This window comes from Pongo pygmaeus, chromosome 2 (assembly GCF_028885625.2).
Source record: "Pongo pygmaeus isolate AG05252 chromosome 2, NHGRI_mPonPyg2-v2.0_pri, whole genome shotgun sequence".
Classification (NCBI taxonomy): domain Eukaryota; kingdom Metazoa; phylum Chordata; class Mammalia; order Primates; family Hominidae; genus Pongo; species Pongo pygmaeus.
Genome location: NC_085930.1, coordinates 86,466,318 through 86,485,644, shown reverse-complemented (window position 1 = coordinate 86,485,644; position 19,327 = coordinate 86,466,318). Strand labels below are relative to the sequence as shown.

The 19,327-nt window shown below is 36.5% G+C and overlaps 1 protein-coding gene across 3 annotated transcripts; it reads left to right on the top strand.

The window, feature by feature from the left end:
- The first annotated feature begins 5,962 nt into the window (after positions 1 to 5,962).
- KBTBD8 (kelch repeat and BTB domain containing 8) lies at positions 5,963 to 18,909 on the top strand. 3 transcript variants are annotated; one of them, XM_054483124.2, is made up of 4 exons: positions 5,963 to 6,048; positions 6,662 to 6,872; positions 10,862 to 11,976; positions 15,625 to 18,909. In XM_054483124.2, the coding sequence occupies exons 1-4, from the start codon at positions 6,033 to 6,035 to the stop codon at positions 16,086 to 16,088; spliced, it is 1,806 nt and encodes a 601-aa protein (XP_054339099.1). In that variant the 5' UTR covers positions 5,963 to 6,032; the 3' UTR covers positions 16,089 to 18,909. The 3 variants fall into 3 exon arrangements, with proteins under 3 accessions (XP_054339099.1, XP_054339098.1, XP_054339100.1); XM_054483123.2 differs by having other exon boundaries at positions 6,004 to 6,048; positions 6,563 to 6,872; positions 15,625 to 18,906; XM_054483125.2 differs by lacking the exon at positions 6,662 to 6,872 and having other exon boundaries at positions 6,011 to 6,048; positions 15,625 to 18,906.
- Positions 18,910 to 19,327: the final 418 nt, after the last annotated feature.

Below are 19,327 nucleotides of genomic sequence, written 5' to 3'. Positions count from 1 at the left end.
ATTTAGAGGCTGCCTACATTCCTTGTCTCATGACCCCTTATTTCATCTTCAAAGCATGTCACTCAACCTCTGCTTCTGTAATCACATCTCTTCTTATAAGGACCATGTGATCACAATGAGCCCACCTGGATAACCCCTACATCTTGAAATCCTTAATTTAATCACATCTTCAAAGTCTCATTTGCCATGTGAGATAGATAACATAGTCACAGGTTCTGGGGATTAGAGTGTGACCTTCTTCGGGCAGCCATTATTCTGTTCACTACATCCATTCCCATTCAATATATTCATTTATGCAATTAATTATGTAAGCATTTATTGATACATAACATATCAAACAGTGAGATAGTTGATAGAAATGTAAAGAATATAAAGAATTGACTACATGCATTCAATGCAGCATGCATAGACCTTAAATACATGGTACCAAGTGAAAAAGTTAGAAACAAATTGAGGTCCATAGCATGATACCATTATATAAATCATAAGAGCACATAATCAACACATATTCAATACATTAATACATATTTTACAAGAACAGAAACACAGGATCCACATCAAACCCATTATAATGGTTGTATTTGAAGTTGGAAGAGGATGGAAGTAAAGAACGGGGATTGAAGGCAATAGTACATATGTAGCAAAAGAGATGGGGTATATGGACAAAAGATAATATTGTGTTGTGAACCAAGGAGTATAACTCTACGCTGTGAAATGGATATTTAAAAGGAAAACAAACAAATTACTTTTAAATAACAAACATAGTACACTTATGTAAACTTTAATAGTGCTGTTAACTAAGTGGGAGAACATACAGCACAGAGGACCACAGAGCAGGTAGAAGGAGCATGTTGTAGAACACTTGTTCTCAACTGCGATGATTTTCCCCCAGAAGACATTAGACAATGCCTGGGGCCATTTTCATTTTCGTAACTGAGAAGGGGGTGCTACTGGCACCTAGTGGGTGGAGGACAGAGATGCTGCTAAGTTTCTGACAATGTACAGGGCAGCCCCTACAACAAAGAATTATGTAGCTGAAAATGCCAATAGTGCTGAGATAAAGAAAAACCATGTGTAGAACAACCAGAAAAAAATCCCTGAAATTATTGTGACATGTCAATAGATTTGATTTATAAATATTTGATTATTTGGGGGATTAAAATATAATCAACTACTCATCCTCTATGTTCTCTCTGCTGGGTTTAAGGAACTCCTTTCCAAACACCTGATGCCTATTCTTCATGAATTTCAGTTCCTGTGTCTACACACTGAAGATTACTGATCCCTGATTCTCCTTACATTTAGAGTTTTTAGCGATTCCATGGACTTAAAAAGATAAAATCATAATTGGGGTTAGAAAGAATCAACAATCATTGTTTAATTCCATTAGTTCTATTTGGGTTATAAGCCAATCTTCAAACAGAAAAGAGTGCTGATGTCTCACATTTTGACAGTGGCTTTAGCTCATGCAATCATTCTAAGTTCGAATATTATTGAATAAATTAAGGGTACAGTAGAGTAATTCTGTTCAGGATCTCCAATGTTGTACAAGAATTCAGTCTTTCAGTAGAACAGTGAAGCAGTGTCAACTTAATAAATATTGATGGCTAATCACACACATACATATTTTAGCCATTTCTTTTCATTATTTAGTGAACAGACAAAAAGTGCTAAATCACTATACCTCTAAAATTATAAATTTGGTTTGACAAAGTCAAATTAGTTTAATGGTATGACATATATCCCTCTAGTCTTTCCTTTTTTTTTTTTTCAATTTCTTGGGGCATGAAACCATCTCAAACCTATACCAATAATTCTGTCCATTCATGACAGATATTGATTGACCTTGTGTTTGACACAGAACCAGACATGTTCAATAGGGAGAAAATCCTACACTTCAATTTCAATACTCCATTTTATTCCCAGACCTTTATATGCTGTTATCAAAAGAGAGTTGGCTTTGGAGCCAAAGACCCCTAAAAGACTATGGGCAGGTTATTGAAATTATCAAGGCTTTGGTCACTTCATTGTAACACTGTTCTTAGAAAATTTAATTAAAAGGTGAAATTAAGTGCAATAAAGTAGGTAACACAATCATTATTCCTTTTCCTTGTTCTACTCCTAAATTCAGCCCTATCAATATTAAAGTGAATGCTTTACCTTCTGGGTCAAGCCAAGATAAAGCAATTAGGCAAGAAAGTGTTCCATCACTTTTGCAAATAGTTGTATGGTGTATCCTCTTTGGATGCTCAGCTTAAATCCCACACCAGCTGAACAGAATTCCTTATCTCTTTCGAAATCCTTAACATTAATTGTTGGAAATACTTATTTTATGCTAACTAGGGGTTGCCCTTAGTTCTCATTTTCCAGCTGATTTTCATGGGAATAAGTTTTGTTTTCACAGATAAACTACAAGATCCTTGAGATTAGGAATCTCATATCTCTACATCCGTCTAATCTTTATCTATCTATCTATCTATCTATCTATCTATCTACCTATCTATCTATCTATCTAGTTTTGTATAGGAAACATTGATTCAGACAGTGCCTTCTTAGAATGCAGGTTGTGGGAGGAGGCAATCAATATTTCTGAGGAACTGAATATTACTGCCACTAGCTTCACAGACTTTTTTTTCATGTATATGCTAAATTCCAAATACTTAAAAATTAATGCACATTAATATCCTCCAGTACGATCAAATTCAGTGATTCATGAAATGCAATCTTCTAGTTATTACCATGTTGAATCCTCATATAACCTCAAAGGGAATAAAAAATTAAAAATACAACAAAGCCCAGTGCTGCCCAATCAGTAAACCTGATGTTAGTATCTATTTAGAGTTTTGTATTTAAAGAAACTAAATCATGGGCAATATATAAAGTTTTAGAAATTTAAAAAAACTTTGTGTATCTGATGCCATATTAAATTTATATTGAATAATCGCTTTTGTTGTTTCATTTATCTAGCCAATGTAGAAGTTTTTGGCAAGAAAAAAAAGTCACATTGAAAATATCAAGAAGGTTGTAGCTGTAGGCTGAGAAGGATAAATATATAAGGATGTCAGCTGCTAAAAGGTATGAGTTACAAGTATTCTCTCTTTACTTTCATTTTATATAGCTCTGGTCAATTTCACAGCCCCAACCAGTACTGAACAGAGAAATTGGAAAACTGCAGAATCGATTTGCAGAAGCGAAGTTCTATTTTCTTTTACACCTTCTTCATCAGAGTTGCTATCATTCTTGTGTTGTGTGGTATTATTGAGAGTAGCCTGGGTATAGCTGATAATTGCTAAAGTCATTCTCTTGAAATGAAAGCAGAAAAAAACAAGGAGCCTTCAATTTCTCATTTTCCAAATTTGATGCTTTCATAATCCTTCCTTTTTGCTAGAATTTAAACGTAAAAACTTTTCTTCTCTCAAGCAACCATGATTATAGCAATTCTCTTTGCTTGTGATTCCTAGGTAAAAATAATATTAAAATAATAAAGCTCTAAGTGTCTAATTTGAACTAAATATAGGACCTTCAAATATTCTGGTTCAGTTTTTCAGTTTCCATCCTTAATTGATTTTACTTTAAACTTTAAATATAGAAGAAAATTGCAATATAGTACTTAATACCTTAAGATGAAAACTGGTTTACTTTTACTGCTCTTTCCAGATGTGCAGTAGATTCAGGAGGTTCTTACTAAAATTCAAACTAGAGCTGTTTGAAAACAAAGCTGTAACCTTTGGCTATTTAGTATCAATCCTGAAAAGGAATCTCCTCAGTATTCTTACAGATCATTGAGAAAGAATAGTTGTGATACAACTGACTCAATTTCGAGATTCTCCTACTTATTCTGTGTTTTTTAAAAATGCATTTTAGTGATGATTAAATCTTTACTATGTAATGCCATCTGCCCAGTAGAATGGAGTCCATTTACAGTGTCATATAAATGGCAACTTTTTACCTATAATTTTTTTTCTATTTATTTTTAGATTGGCTTTTGTTCTTTGTATTCTGCTCCACCTCCAATTTATAAATCTTTGTGGGTCAAAGAATCAGAACACTGTCTTCTAACTAATCAAACAATATTATCAAGTCTGTTTGTTACTAAGTTGAGAATTGAATTTTTAAAAAATTGGCCAAGTTTCTTAAGGCTTAAGTAGATAGATGGCTACAAAACAACAACAAAGCACAAACAAAACTCCTGTATTTTAAGAGATTTGAAAAGGTTGCCAGATAAAATACAGAACACCCAATTAAATTTAAATTTCAGATAAACAACAAATGATATTTTAGTTTAAATATTTCTCAAATAATGCATGCCCTGTATTTTTATTTGTAGTATCATCAGATGTTGTCAAACCCTAAGGATTACACCATTTTTTCCCTCAATACTAACCATACAAAATGCTACCATTTTAATAAATTAGAAAGCAACATCATAAAAACGAAAAAATAAAGTTATGAGTAACAAAAATTAAGTCAATTTCATCTATCCAGAAACGTGCATACAGGACATTCTCAAATAAGAAATTATAAGTGCATATGGATATGCATAAACCCCAGTCATGAGGAAACACCACTTCCTGTTAACTTGCATGGGATTATAGTATTTTAAGTTCTAAATTTCTCAGCAGACCTAGGGGACAGAACTGAATTGTTTTTCATAATTATTTCTCTTTCTCCATCACAATTTAAATTCCAAGACCCTTTATTTATCAAGAAGTTCAACGGTTTGATCTTCTCAGTGCTAGAAAAGTTATGCACACGGGCTAACTATATGTCTACTAGAAATTCTTCCCATTCGCTGATACTTCCTTACATTTTAACATTCTAGAAATAGCATTCCCAATGTTAGCTCATTTGCAACTTACATTTATTTTTAAAATATTAAACATCTATAATGTGCCAGGCACCCCGTTAGATGTTAGAAACACAAGATGAGTAAATAAAAATTCGTCAACAGTAAAATTTTGATTTTCTTTCCAAAAGGTTGCAGCCTATGAAATCGATGGAATACGGATTACTATTACTTCACGTTACAGATGAAGGATCTAAGCGCTCAGGGGTTGAAAGGTCTTATGTCAGTTCTCACATATAGTGACGAAAGAGCCAGGGCTTCAGTGATCATCCCTGGCTCCGGGCTCAGGGCATTCCGGTATTTTTTCAAAGGAAATTCCGGAATACTTAGTATTGTATCCCCTCCAATTCCCAAGAGCAAAAAGTAAAGCATCTTGGATCCCCCTGTAATGTTCACGTGAGGAACAGGTGTTCTCTGGGTGTGCTAGAAAAGCAAGGCACCAGTGGGAGTTAAAGATCCTAAGCAGCCGCTGTAACCAGACCAAGTTAATCTGTGGAAACCAGAGCACCCGGCCAAGGCGATGCTATTTCAATTGGGTGTCATAGGTGACTCATCAGAGACGCCTTGCTTTTGGGCCTTCTGATATTTTTCTTCAGGGTGGGACGTCAGATTTCCTTTGCATTTTTGGACAACAGCCCTCCTGTCCATTTCCAAATTTTTCTGGTTTTACAGCTCTCACGCAGAGCTTGATTTCATACCGGAAGCTAGTCACTGGCAGGAAGTTTACGGAAGAAGAAAAAGGTAAAAAAATGTGCCGGGGGCCAGGAGAGAGGCCTAAAATGGGGAAATTCGCACTTGAAGAGCTTTCCCTACCCCAGCCCCTCAGAATGACAGTTCTCCTCCGCCAGAAGACTACCTCTCCCGGCAGGCACTGCGCGCTCGACGGCCACAGGCTGGCCAGCTCCCTACTCTCCACCTCCATCCGAATCAGCCAATAGGAATTCCCGGCTTGGGCCTCCGCCCGACCCGGACCACGCGGGAGCCGGGGCAATCAAACTACATTTCCCGACACGCATGTGCTCGCGCCGTGGCCAATCAGCGCCAGGAATTCGGAGGCTAGGGGCGGAGCCAGATGCACAGGACACCCCATTGGCCAGGGGAAGCTTAGAAGAGCCGGAACCCGGGAGCTAGAGAAGCGAAATGACATTTCCTTTTTAAATAGCTGGAGCCGGGGCCCCATCGAGAAATGGCCGCGTCGGCAGGTGGGTCGTGTGGTGGCCAGGGCGGCGTGGAGGGAGGTGAGGGGGAAGGTGGGCCGGGCCGGCCACAGGCAGTGGGATGAGGACGTAGGGGTGCGGAGCTAGAGGGAAGGATGAAGCGGTGGAGGGGAATGAGAAGAGGGAGGATGAATGGTGCGGAGGGCGGTGGGCGGTCCGGCGGGACCGGGATGGGGATGGGGAGGCTGGGTACCCGCTGGCGCTGCGCCCCAGGAGGCAGCGGGAGGCGGCTTGAGGGGGCACCGGCGGCCGCCGTTGTTCGAGCTTCCCTCGTGAGGCTCTGCCCTCGGCTCTCGGCGGAGTCCGCGCAGACGCCTCGCCTGGGCTGCGAGCGCGTTCCCTCCGCGAGCACGGGTGCCGGGCTCGCCGGGCTCCGCAGGAGCAGGCTGGCCTTTGAACTTGTTCCGCCGATCGTGCTCCGCCCTCTGTCTCCCAGATCCTAAACTCGCGGTCCCACGAGGTCGTGCGTATATCCACAGACATTTGTATATATTTGTAGGGGGAAAAAGCCTAGCAAGCAGATACACAAACAGAAAAATCCCGCGATGCCGTAACTGGCTCGGCACTTCTTGTGGTTGTACGATTTTTCTCCTCCTAGATTTAAGTAAGTCTTCCCCAACACCGAATGGGATTCCATCTTCAGACCCAGCCAGCGATGCCATGGACCCCTTCCATGCTTGCAGTATTCTTAAGCAACTCAAAACAATGTACGATGAAGGACAGTTGACAGACATTGTAGTGGAAGTGGATCACGGGAAAACATTTTCCTGTCATAGAAACGTTCTTGCTGCAATCAGCCCTTACTTCAGGTATGATGATGGTAGGAACTTCTGTTGGTATCTGCACCAAGCTCCCTTTCCCCCTCAGTATTGTCCACTTGATGTTTATATTGAGATGCGATAATGAAATGAAACCAATGACTTTGTTTCTTGAGACTAGAAAACAGGTCCTCTCTTACTAAGACCTTCGTTTGACTTGAGGGATTCTTCTAGATTTCGGGTGATTGGTTTTTAAGTTAGTGGGCCTGTGTGTGTGTGTTTGAGGTAAATGACCAGAAAATCTAGACTTGTGCTGGTCAGTATGGAAGCCAGTAGCCATGTGTGGCTGTTTAAACTTAAATTATAAGTTAAATGAAATAAAACATTTAGTTCCCCAGGTACACTAAACACCTTTTGAGTGCTTGGTGGTCACCTGCAGCTAGTGGCTGCCATATTGGGCAGCACAGAGATACAGCATTTTCATCATTGGCAATTTTATTGGACAGTGCTGATCTAGAATTTCTTTCAAAAAGTTTTCCATAATGCATGTTTCTTTAGTGTATGGGATCTTTTATAAAAGAGTTTAAAACATGTAGCATGTTCCTTCAAAAACAAATTACCATCAATAGATTGTTTAAATGCTATGGGGGTCAAAGCAAGAATGAATATAGTTTCTATGTGCCTAAGGCCCCAAATTAATAATATCCAAGATTTCTAGAAGTATGTTAAACGAAGTTTTTATTTTTACTTATATTGTTTACTATAAAACTTTTAAAAGTAAAATTAAAAAATTTGGGTCTGAAAAATAACTTCCTACTTTAAGATTGGTGGAAAAGGCAGTTTTCTGCGTGGGCTTAACTTCTTTTTTGTCAAATGCTCACTTTAAGCCTTTCAGTATTCACAAGTGGTGCATAAATAATAGTAAAGTTATCAACCACACTCTGAATATGATTTTTCCTTTTGAAGGTGCTTACCTTTATAGGGCACATAACCATATAATGTTCCAACAGTAGTTTCTGGTTCCTCTTTCTCAGAATACTGGGTTAAATATAGTCACTTCAGTCTGATGCTTGTGATGTAACCGTTTAGACTTGCCTAGGGTAGGTCATTGGACTACTAAGTATTAATCATAGCAAGACAGTGAGCTGGAAAAAAAAAAATCACATATGCAGAAAGTATGAAGTTTGGCTTGGTAATGGAAACTTCTAGTGAGATTCACTTACCGAGATTATCTATTAGATATGGTTAGGTCATTTGTATGTTTAAATATATGTCACAGTTACTACTTATCAAGCTGTAGGCTAAGCTTACTTTACATGTATTGCCTTATATAATCTTTATAATCCTATCTCTGCATAGTTGTTGTTCCATTTTACTTATGAAGAAGCTGAGGCTCAGTGAGATTAAGTTTTAATAACCTGCCTAAATCATCTATCCAACAAGTAAATGGCAGAGGCTACATCTGATTCCAGAGCCAGACTTCTTAGTCGCCATATGACTCTTAAGGAACAAGAGTGGGTACAGTTTCCTTTAAAACATTTTTATTGTATATTGCATTTGAATAGTAAAAACAAAAACAAAACTAAAAAAACAAAAACTGCAAAGTAAAAATGTCTATATCTTACTGAAATTTAATAATCTGGATTATATCATTTAAATGTCATACTTATGTATGCTTACTAAGTATACTTATTAAGTATAATACTTAGTAAGCATACATAATAAGTATGATATATGTATACATATTAAGTATACTTATTAAGTATAATACTTAATAAGTATACTTAGTAACTTTACATAAGTATGACATTTTCACCTTGCAGTTTCATTTTTTATTTTTGAAGACCTAGGAAAAAATTTTACTTTAAAAGAAGTATGCTATGATAGATTCCTAATTTTCTTGATTCCTTAAAATCTTAAATTCTTTAATTTTATTAAGTCAAGTTTTAAAAGGAGTAAAAAATACTTGAGAAATTTTCTGGGGATACGATATGTGCATTGAAATAAAGATATTTGGCTAGAAAACTCAAGGATTAGAATTTGATCTCTTGCTAGAGGTTTTTGTACCGAAATTTCTTGGTACCAGCGCTGCTTCCTGTGTGGGATGTAGAAAATCATACTTAGTGTTTCTACGTCTTGCATCACTAGTGGAAGAATTAGAACAGCTGGAAATCTGGAATGGCTGTTTCATGATACCAGTAACTCATCAGAATTGAAATTTGTATGATTATTAGAAATTTTTTGCTGCTCTGGATTTTGTGTGAGGAAGTGCCCTGGCTTCATTTATGTTGAGTTTACATGAAGAACTTACTAGAACAGAGGAAAACTCATGAAGTGTGAGACCACTCCTGTGTGTAAGATGCACCTATTCAAGTCAGCAGCAGTAGTTCCCATGATAAAGGGATATGTGGTAATGTCTTTCTTTGGGAGTTAATCTCTCCCTAATGCAGGGCTTTATTTTTCTCTTTAATTGGTAGCTGTATAGGTGAGTCTTTCAGCACCTGAATTGAAAACCAGCACATACGTAGGAACATCTAGTTTTTAGTCATCAAAAAAGCCAGTGTGATACTAAATTAAAATGTACATTGTAGAAGTAAAAACAGGACTTGAAGATAATTAACCTGGGCAGCAAGTTGAGTCCTTGTAACTCCAGTGTTTCTCATACTGCATTTTAAAATTAATTCCATGAATTTGAGAGATTTTTTTAAGTGACTGGAAATCTTTGCAATTCATTTTTCATAACATCACAAAAATTAAATAGGATGAGTCTGGATCATCTAGAATGAAACTTTAAAGGAGCGAAAAGAAAGGCAAATGGTGTTTGCAAGTGACTAATACTTAAAGAGCCAGGCTGCTTAATGTTTCGGTCAAGAAAATCCCATAAATGCAACAATATTTTAATAATAGAAAAAACCAACTTGGTCTCAAAGGTAAAAGTTTGGGGTTTTAAAAACCATTATCTTCAAAGAATCAGTTAACTATTAAACTCTGTTTAAAAGAGGCATTATATATTGACTCTACCGTAATCTTTATTTATGTCTAGATTTAGGTAGGTAAAATATGGTATCTTTGAGAAAATGAAGTATTTCCTTTTAAGCAAATGTTCTCTAAATTTCCAAGGGTAAGTGAAGTGATTATTATATTACTTATAATGGTTAAGGCAGCATTCAAAAGATGACAGTTTTAAAAAGGAGTAGGTGGAGAATATGTACTTTTAAATAACTTCTTGCTTTTCTAAGAGGAACATTTTAAAGATATATTTTGGATACAAGTTGCCTTGTAATTTTCACTAGGACATGAAAAGTTTTTATTAGGTTGTTTCTTTGTATGCTAATGTATCATGTTGATACCTTTATAGGTATTCTTTTTTTTTTTTTTTTTTGAGATGGAGTCTCACTCTGTCTTCCAGGCTGGCACTCAGCTCACTGCAATCTCCACCTTCCGGGTTCAAGCGATTCTCCTGCCTCAGCCTCCTGAGTAGCTGAGATTACAGGGATGTGCCATCACGCCTGGCTAATTTTTTATTTTAGTAGAGATGGGGTTTCACCATTGGCCAGGCAGATTTTGAATTCCTGACCTCATGTGATCCACCCACCTTGGCCTCCCAAAGTGCTGGAATTACAGGCGTGAGCCACCATACCGGGCCAGTATTCTTAAGCTTTTTGACTGGCATGGCCCAATTTAAGATCTGATGTCCCTAAGGCATCTTGACCAGAACTCTGGATAGGGGCTTCTAGGAAAATAAAGTGACCTGGAATATGTGTGTCACCTTTTGATTTGCATTTACTTAGGTGTACTCTCCTTTTTTCATAGTTGGCACACAGCGGGCTAGCCCTGAGAATATGGGGTTTGAGGTTAGCCAGACTAAATCCTTCTGATACATTATCAATTTTTACTCCTATTCAGAATATCAGGGACTATTTTAGGAAATATTCTGTTTCAAAAGGTTATCTTTGTGGTAACTTTGTACTTTTAAAATCTTGCCACAATAATTTTGATTTATAGCATACGTGTAATATTAACCACTCTTTCCTTCTTAGATCCATGTTCACTAGCGGCCTTACAGAAAGTACTCAAAAAGAAGTTCGAATAGTTGGTGTTGAAGCTGAATCGATGGATTTAGTGTTGAACTATGCCTACACCTCCAGAGTTATTCTCACAGAGGCCAATGTTCAAGCCTTGTTCACTGCAGCTAGCATCTTCCAGATTCCTTCAATCCAAGACCAATGTGCTAAGTATATGATCAGTCATTTGGACCCACAGAATTCTATTGGGGTCTTTATCTTTGCTGATCATTATGGTCATCAGGAACTCGGAGATCGATCAAAAGAATACATTCGTAAAAAGTTTCTGTGTGTCACCAAAGAACAAGAGTTTCTCCAGTTGACAAAAGACCAACTGATAAGTATTCTAGACAGTGACGATTTAAACGTAGACCGAGAAGAGCATGTTTATGAAAGCATTATAAGGTGGTTTGAACATGAACAGAATGAAAGAGAAGTGCACCTTCCAGAAATTTTTGCTAAATGCATACGTTTTCCTCTGATGGAAGATACCTTTGTAGAGAAAATTCCACCTCAGTTTGCACAGGCTATAGCCAAAAGCTGTGTAGAAAAGGGACCATCCAACACCAATGGCTGTACACAGAGGCTTGGAATGACTGCTTCTGAAATGATCATATGTTTTGATGCTGCCCACAAACACTCAGGAAAGAAGCAAACAGTGCCTTGTCTAGATATAGTCACAGGAAGGGTGTTTAAACTATGCAAACCACCAAATGACCTGAGAGAAGTTGGGATTCTTGTATCACCAGATAATGACATTTACATTGCAGGAGGGTACAGGCCAAGCAGCAGTGAGGTCTCCATCGACCATAAGGCAGAAAATGATTTCTGGATGTATGATCATTCCACCAATAGATGGCTATCCAAACCATCCTTGCTTCGAGCCAGAATAGGCTGCAAACTTGTCTATTGCTGTGGTAAAATGTATGCAATTGGAGGTCGCGTTTATGAAGGTGATGGGAGAAACTCACTAAAATCTGTTGAGTGCTACGACAGTAGAGAGAATTGTTGGATGACTGTTTGTGCGATGCCAGTTGCAATGGAATTTCATAATGCTGTGGAGTACAAAGAGAAGATCTATGTTTTACAGGGTAGGTGCCTAAGTGATTTAGTTTTTCATGGAAGGGTAACACATCAAGTGGTGGTTTACTTAATTATACTGAAACAGTTGTGTTCCCGTTAATTGAGGAATACCTCCAGCTTCCTTATCAAACTATTGGAACAGTCTGTTCTGTAAAGAGCTATAAAGAAAATAAACTCTTGAATTAAAAAAAAAGGTATTGTTAAATTACTAAAATAATCCTATACTTTTTAATGATTTTGTGTCTTGATATCATGTAGAATAACTATTTTTGAAAACATTCTTTAATAAATAATAGTTTGGCATTTTGGGATAACTATTTCAGAGTAGTTTGTAGGACTTGAAATAAATAGCAAGGTTGTTACATGGCTGTTTTTGCTCTTGAGTAAAATTGAGATGTTGTAGCAACTGGTATTCTATGGAATTTACTGGATTAGTTTAAAAGAGAAAAGAACAAAGCATTAATTAAGTTATACTATTTAGTTACCGAAGAGTTTTATATAAGCCTTATTATTGCAAAAGTTATGAAATTTAATTACAAAGAGTTTGGAAGTATAGTCTTCAAGTTTCACCTTCACTGCTGTTTATGTTGCCTTTCATAATACATTTTCAATTTTTTTCACCAGAAAACTTTGAGATGTCACTTTTTTTTGGTTTGCCATTTTAAGTGGGACTATCTGATATATGTAGTGTTTGTTTTGTTTTGTTTTCTTTTTTATTTGTTTTTTTAACTGTTAAGGACTACTACTTTGGCAAAAATACAGTAGAGGTAGAGTGACTGAGTCAGAGTAAATAAGACATTTGATTCAAGGCTCTGATTTGTGATAACTAATATTTTCCTTTTATTTGGTTTCTTACACATTTTAGTTGCTTGAATGTTTAATGCAGTGTAGATAATAGCAACATCCTTATTCCTCGTATGTGTCTCTTAATTGATGTTTTTCTCACACTACTAAAGGAAAAGGAGCAGCTTCTATGAAGATATACAGTCATGTGCCATGTAATGTTTTGGTCAATGATGGATCACACACACAATGGTGGTCCTATAAGATTATGATAGCATATTTTTGCTGTAGTTGTTCCATGTTTAGATATGTTTAGATACAAAAATGCTTCCTATTGTGTTACAGTTGCCTAGAGTACTCAGTACAGTCACATGCTGTACAGTTTTGTAGCCTAGGAGCAATAGGCTACAATGTAGCCTAGGTGTGTAGTAAGCTCCCATCTAGATTTGTGTAAGTATGCTCTATGATGTTCTTTGCACAAGGACAACTATCACTTAATGATGCATTTCTCAGAATATGTCCCTGTCATTAATTGATGCATGACTGCCTTTATCCCATTGTTTTCTTTCCTTCTTCTTTCCCCTCCCCCTTCCCCTTCCTTTCTTTTCTTTCATTTCTTTCTTTCTGTTTTTTTTTTTGAGACAGGGTCTCACTCTGTCACCCAGGCTGGAGTGCAGTGGCATGATCTTGGCTGACTTCAACCTCCGCCTCCTGGGTTCACATGATTCTCCCACCTCAGTCTCAGGCACCTGCCACCACGCCTGGCTAATTTTTGTATTTTTGGTAGAGTCGGCGTTTCACTGTGTTGACCAGGCTGGTCTTGAACTCCTGACCTGCAGTGATCCACCCACCTTGGCCTCCCACCATTGTTTTCTTTTAAAAATTGTGTTCCTTGCTCTAATCCTTTATTTAACTAAAAATTTCCTAGTAATATCCGAGCTCATTTGTTTAAGTTCAGTGTCAAGTTAATTCCTCAGAAGGAGTTGTACTCTCTGGTTCCTTATTTTAGTTAAATAGAAGCATAGGCCATGATTTGGGTTTGCTGTCTTGAGGAATAATGGAATAGAAGAATGGGTGTATAATCCATCCAGTATACTTGGATAGGTTATGTCATCCAGTATGATGAAGCTGTCTGTGTATGTGTGTATTTTGGTCTTACTGCCTGTTAGTTGATAGAGGTAGAATTAGATTCCTATTTGGAATGTGAAGTTTGTATATTAATGCAAATACTAAAGCAAACCAGCAATGAATTAATAGAATTTCAGGGCTGGAATTATTAACATCATTTAATTTGAGGTTATATTTTATATAAGAGGACTCTGAAGCCCTAAGGGTTTCTTAATTGCATATTATTAGCTTTAACTTTTATTAAAGAGTACTTTAGATTTTAACATTCAACTTCTTTGGTGTGTCGTCTTTACTTTCTTATCTATAAGAAATTTATAGAGAAGTAGCACACATTACAAAGTTTAAATTTCCTACCTTATTTATCAAGAATCCTGTTACAAATTAGGCAATAAGGGCAGATGATGTGCGAGCAAATCTGGGAGCTTTACAAGCTATTTTAAGTTAGTTGAAGGCAAAGCATCACTGTTATGAAGTAGGTAGTTGAATTTGTAGATAAGAGTAACCCTAGTTCAAAACGGTTTTCAAGGGGAAGCTCAATTTAGAATCTGGTATTTCCAATCTAAACAAAGCCTCTTTACATAAATAAACCTGACATGCATAGTCAGAAGCTTATGTTGTCCTATCTGTGGCTATTGAAGTATCATTTAATCTGTTCATAAAGGGTTCAGATTTTTATTACAAAGATTTTAAACAAATGCTATAATTAGCAAAACTATTAAATCTTCACTACTGTAATTCTTTCAGACATTTTCATATTGGCAGTCTGACTCAGCATACCTTTTTATTATCAAATCAAAATAGAAACTGACTCAAAGTCAACGTCACAAACCATGTATGTGTTTTCTCTCTTCTTAAAGTCATGTTTTCTCCTGCTGAATATTTCTCTTTGCATTATAGCAACATTCAGGTAAGCACATCAGTGACCCATACGCATAAATCTGCACAATTCCATCTGCTGTCTTCTAATTAAATAGCATACACATTTATCATGGCATATTTATGATGATGTTACATGTATGCATTTTGGTCTTACTGGCTGATCATTACTAATAATGCTTTTTTAGAGCTAGAGTAAAATGAATTTTCTATAAATACACAAATTGGATGGAGCAAATAGAATCAAGTTTGTGTTTTTTTTTTTTTTTTTTTTTTTTTTTTTTGAGATGGAATCTCACATTGTTACCCAGGCTGGAGTGCAGTGGCGTGATCTTGGCTCACTGCATCCTTCACCTCCTGGGTTCAAGCGATTCTCCTGCCTTAGCCTCCTGAGTAGCTGGAATTACAGGTGCTGCCACCACACCTGGCTAATTTTTGTATTTTTAATAGAGATGGGGTTTCACCATGTTGGCCAGGCTGGTCTGAAACTCCTGACCTCAAGTGATCCACCCGTCTCAGCCTCCCAAAGTGCTGGGATTACAGGCGTGAGCCACTGTGCCCTGCCAGAATCAAGCTCTTAACAATTCTGCCATCAAGCCCAAGTAACTCCTTTTACCTTCCCAATACAAACCTCCCAATTCAGGTTGATTATAATATTATCTGTTATATTGTGTCATGGAATGACAAAGTTTTAAGGTATTTTGTAACCCATATGAATGTATCTCTGGAGATTATAAAAGAAATGTTTTAGAAAGTGAAATACATAGAAAATTATGCCCTTTAATCTTCAGAGGTTGTAGTTACAACATATAGCCAAAAACCAAACATAAAAATTTACATATTCTTGTTTTCTTTTTCTTTTTTTTTAGGAGAATTTTTCCTCTTCTATGAGCCTCAAAAAGACTACTGGGGTTTCTTAACCCCCATGACTGTGCCTAGAATCCAGGGCTTAGCAGCTGTATACAAGGACTCTATCTACTACATAGCTGGAACCTGTGGAAATCATCAACGTATGTTTACTGTAGAAGCCTATGATATTGAGCTAAATAAATGGACTCGTAAGAAAGACTTTCCATGTGATCAGTCCATAAATCCGTACCTTAAACTGGTACTTTTCCAGAACAAACTCCATTTATTTGTTCGAGCTACTCAAGTGACTGTTGAAGAACACGTCTTCAGAACCAGCAGAAAAAATTCCCTTTACCAATATGATGACATTGCTGACCAGTGGATGAAAGTGTATGAGACCCCAGATCGGCTCTGGGACCTTGGCCGGCATTTTGAATGTGCTGTTGCTAAACTGTATCCTCAGTGTCTTCAGAAAGTACTCTAAATGAGTAGCAGGCCTTAGTGCATCACTGGCATCTCATTCTTGGGAGATTTGTCTTTGATACAAAAGAGTGCTGACAGTATTTCAGAAAGCTGAGAGAGTTTTATACGTGGAAAATGGGTATGCTTAAAGATTGCAGGGTAGGGAGGGGTTTTCCATCATCCTTGTGACGTTTCATTTCAGTAAGGAAAAGATAACAAAGTGCAATTATCAGCATTTTTTTTTCCTGGCATAAAATTAATCATTTCATTTTATAATTTTGTGATAAATAGTACTGAGGTACCAGATGAATCAGGACAACTATGCACTCTTGTAAGAGCATTTAGGGTATTATTGGGTAAAGACATCTAAACTCATTTAATGTGACTTTTAATTTTAAATACGGGTAACAATCTGAGGCAATATCACTAGGACTTTAGCTGTGACCTCTGTAACACAGAGAAGCACTAACTTAGATCCTCATTCTTAATATTTATATGTATCTATTTTTGTGTACTGTTTTCAAGTGTACTGAGATTTAAATGTGTTCTATTATTAGAGTAGATCGAAGAAAAAATTAGTCTCAGAAAGAGCTTTTAGTCTGATTGTTTCCATTTCCCATGTAATTTTAAGTTAAGCTAAAGTTTTGAAGTGGCAGTTTTCTGTCGATAACTTTTTCAAGTGCTAACACTGTCTCATTTGTGAAAATCTGGAAAAGTGCTCATATTCACAGGTGGCTGGTGCTAGTCTAACTTAATTCATGTGTATAACTAGATGGATTTAAATGGTCTGAGCCTATGCCTATCTTTCAAATTGGTGTGGATTTCATGGCCATAGTACTTTACCTGTTGAACTCTTGTGATTTCACGAGATTCTCTACTTATGTGATAGGAGGATATGGCCAGTTATTCATCTAACCGGACTCAATCTTAGAATAGTAGGAACATTATACCCAGTTTGCACTAACATGGGCCATTTGTAGCCCAACCTTCTCTTCCATCTACCTGTCCATTCATTATTGGTACAAGGAAAGGTAACTTATTTCTCTTCTGCACAGAGCATAATGTGAAGTTTTATACCTACTTTTAAAATTCTGCTTTCCAGAAACAAAATTCCTGCAGTGGTCTAATTTAATGTCTTTAAGTTTCATATTACAATTAAAACCTCATTTTTTTTTTCCATTTTTGCACTTAACAGTGATGAATACTTTTATATTGGAATCCTCCTTCTAGCTGAAGGTGATTGAAAAGGAAAAGAGTGAGTGAACAGAACCATAGCTTTCTAGGTACTAAAGCATTTTTTGCATTTAACTGATGAATTTCTAACAATCAGTTAGGAATATTAACATGAAGGACAAACCAGCTTATTTGTATACCTAAGGCAGGCATTTGGATCAGTAACATATTTTACTAAGCCTAGCATAATTCATAAAGTGTATAAGCATAGGACAGATTTTGCCCTCAATCACAATATTTGTATTCACTTGAAAGCAAACTGGCATGGTTCGTATTTTAAAAATCTTGCACAAATTGTAATGTGATACTGTGAAACAAATTGAAAACATTGCCTCTTTGCATCACATACCTCGTTTTTCAGAAACTTTCCAAAACTGCTTTACATAGACTTCTACAAGTAGGGAATGTTTTCTGAAGCAGAAGTTAAAATGGACAGCATTTCTAGAATTAACATTTTAAAATCTAGTCGTAGCTAGATATGTGGTTTCTTCTTATTGGTGTTGATAGTATGTCTGTAATCTCTGTATAAACTTTGTCAACATTTTTACCTCCCCAGTTTTATCTTCTGTTTTGTTTTTGTTTTTATCATCATGATGTTTTGGAGTTATTACTGTGTATTTTAAAAATCATTCTTTACAGTTTTGCATTGCTGAGGAGAGAGAAAAAACAATTTTTTTTTGCAAGAGATGTTCATGTAATTTATTTTTGAAAGCTTTGTTGAATAAGATTTCCTGCCGCTTTTTGACAATCTTCTGTATTTAGAAAAATGTATTACTTGAAAACATGACATAGAACATTGAGTTAGCAATTTTCATGGGCTGTATGTTATATAAGAGAATGACATACTGTGGCTAATTCAACAGTAGATTTATTCTTATAGCCTGCACAATAGTTGATCTTTTGGCTATAACAATTTATATTGAGGGTACGATCTAAGTTAAGTGTGTCAAAAGCAAGGCTTAGGATTTGTTATGGGAGTAGAATATATATTGAATTTTGTATGAAGAACTATTTGTTTAAATTATATAGCTGGGATATTTTGCCACTTTTAAAATGGATTCAGAAGAGGTCCTAGAAAACTAAGATTAGTGACATGTGTGGGTTTATGTTTAGATATTTAAGGTGCATTTTCATAGTGTGATAAGACCTTAAGTAAAAGACACAATGGGTACTACAGAATTAAAATGTAGGTCTAACATATGCCAGTTCCACTTTAACTTTGTTTTTGCATTTGAAGAATGTATGTAGCACTTTCCTATATATTTTTCACACATTGAAAACTGGACTTGGTATTACTATGTTACAGGAAAGTAGAAATTGTACTCTTTATTTTCCATCTTTGTTTTCTGTTCTACGAAGTTGATGCTTAAGCATCAAGCTGATTTTATTGGTCATGAGAACAAATGGATGTGATCATCAAGGAATCAGATTCCCTATGTAAAGCAGTTTAAAATGGAATTCAATGTTCAGTGCTCAGGTATGTAGTAAGTACTGTAGTCCTGTGGGGGCAAATGTGTAGATATTTTTAAACATTTTGCCATAATTGCACAATTTTTTGCATTTTTACCTGATGTCATTGTTTCTTATAATAAAACCTTTTCTGATTGAAAGCTTCCAGTGTTGCAAAGTGATATCTGACTAGTGAGTGTTGCAGAATTAAAATCTGGTAAAAAATCATGAAATACCTTATGTCATGATAGAATGGAATGAGATTTTAATCTATTGAATACCTGTCCTCTGGTAAAAAATGAACTGGTTTATGTATATAATACTTTTTAAATTCTAAAGCAAGTTAGTTCACTTATATTGGTAAATTCTTTGTTCTGTTTGTTCTGGCCTAAAATCTTGTTATGTTTGACTCTTTTGTGTTGGTCCGCTTTGCATTACCATAAAGGAATACCTGAGATTGAGGCCTCAGGAGGCTTTAGCTCATGGCAGAGGGTGAAGCGGGAGCAGGAAAGAGGGAGCCAGAGAAAGTTGGGGGAGGTTCCTGTCTCTTTAACAACTGGATCTCACATGAACTCATTA

Coding starts and splice junctions, on each gene's coding strand:
- KBTBD8 (XM_054483123.2), top strand. Junction 6,873..10,861: donor GCAATCAGCCCTTACTTCAG/GTATGATGATGG, acceptor TTTCCTTCTTAG/ATCCATGTTCACTAGCGGCC. Junction 11,977..15,624: donor GAAGATCTATGTTTTACAGG/GTAGGTGCCTAA, acceptor CTTTTTTTTTAG/GAGAATTTTTCCTCTTCTAT.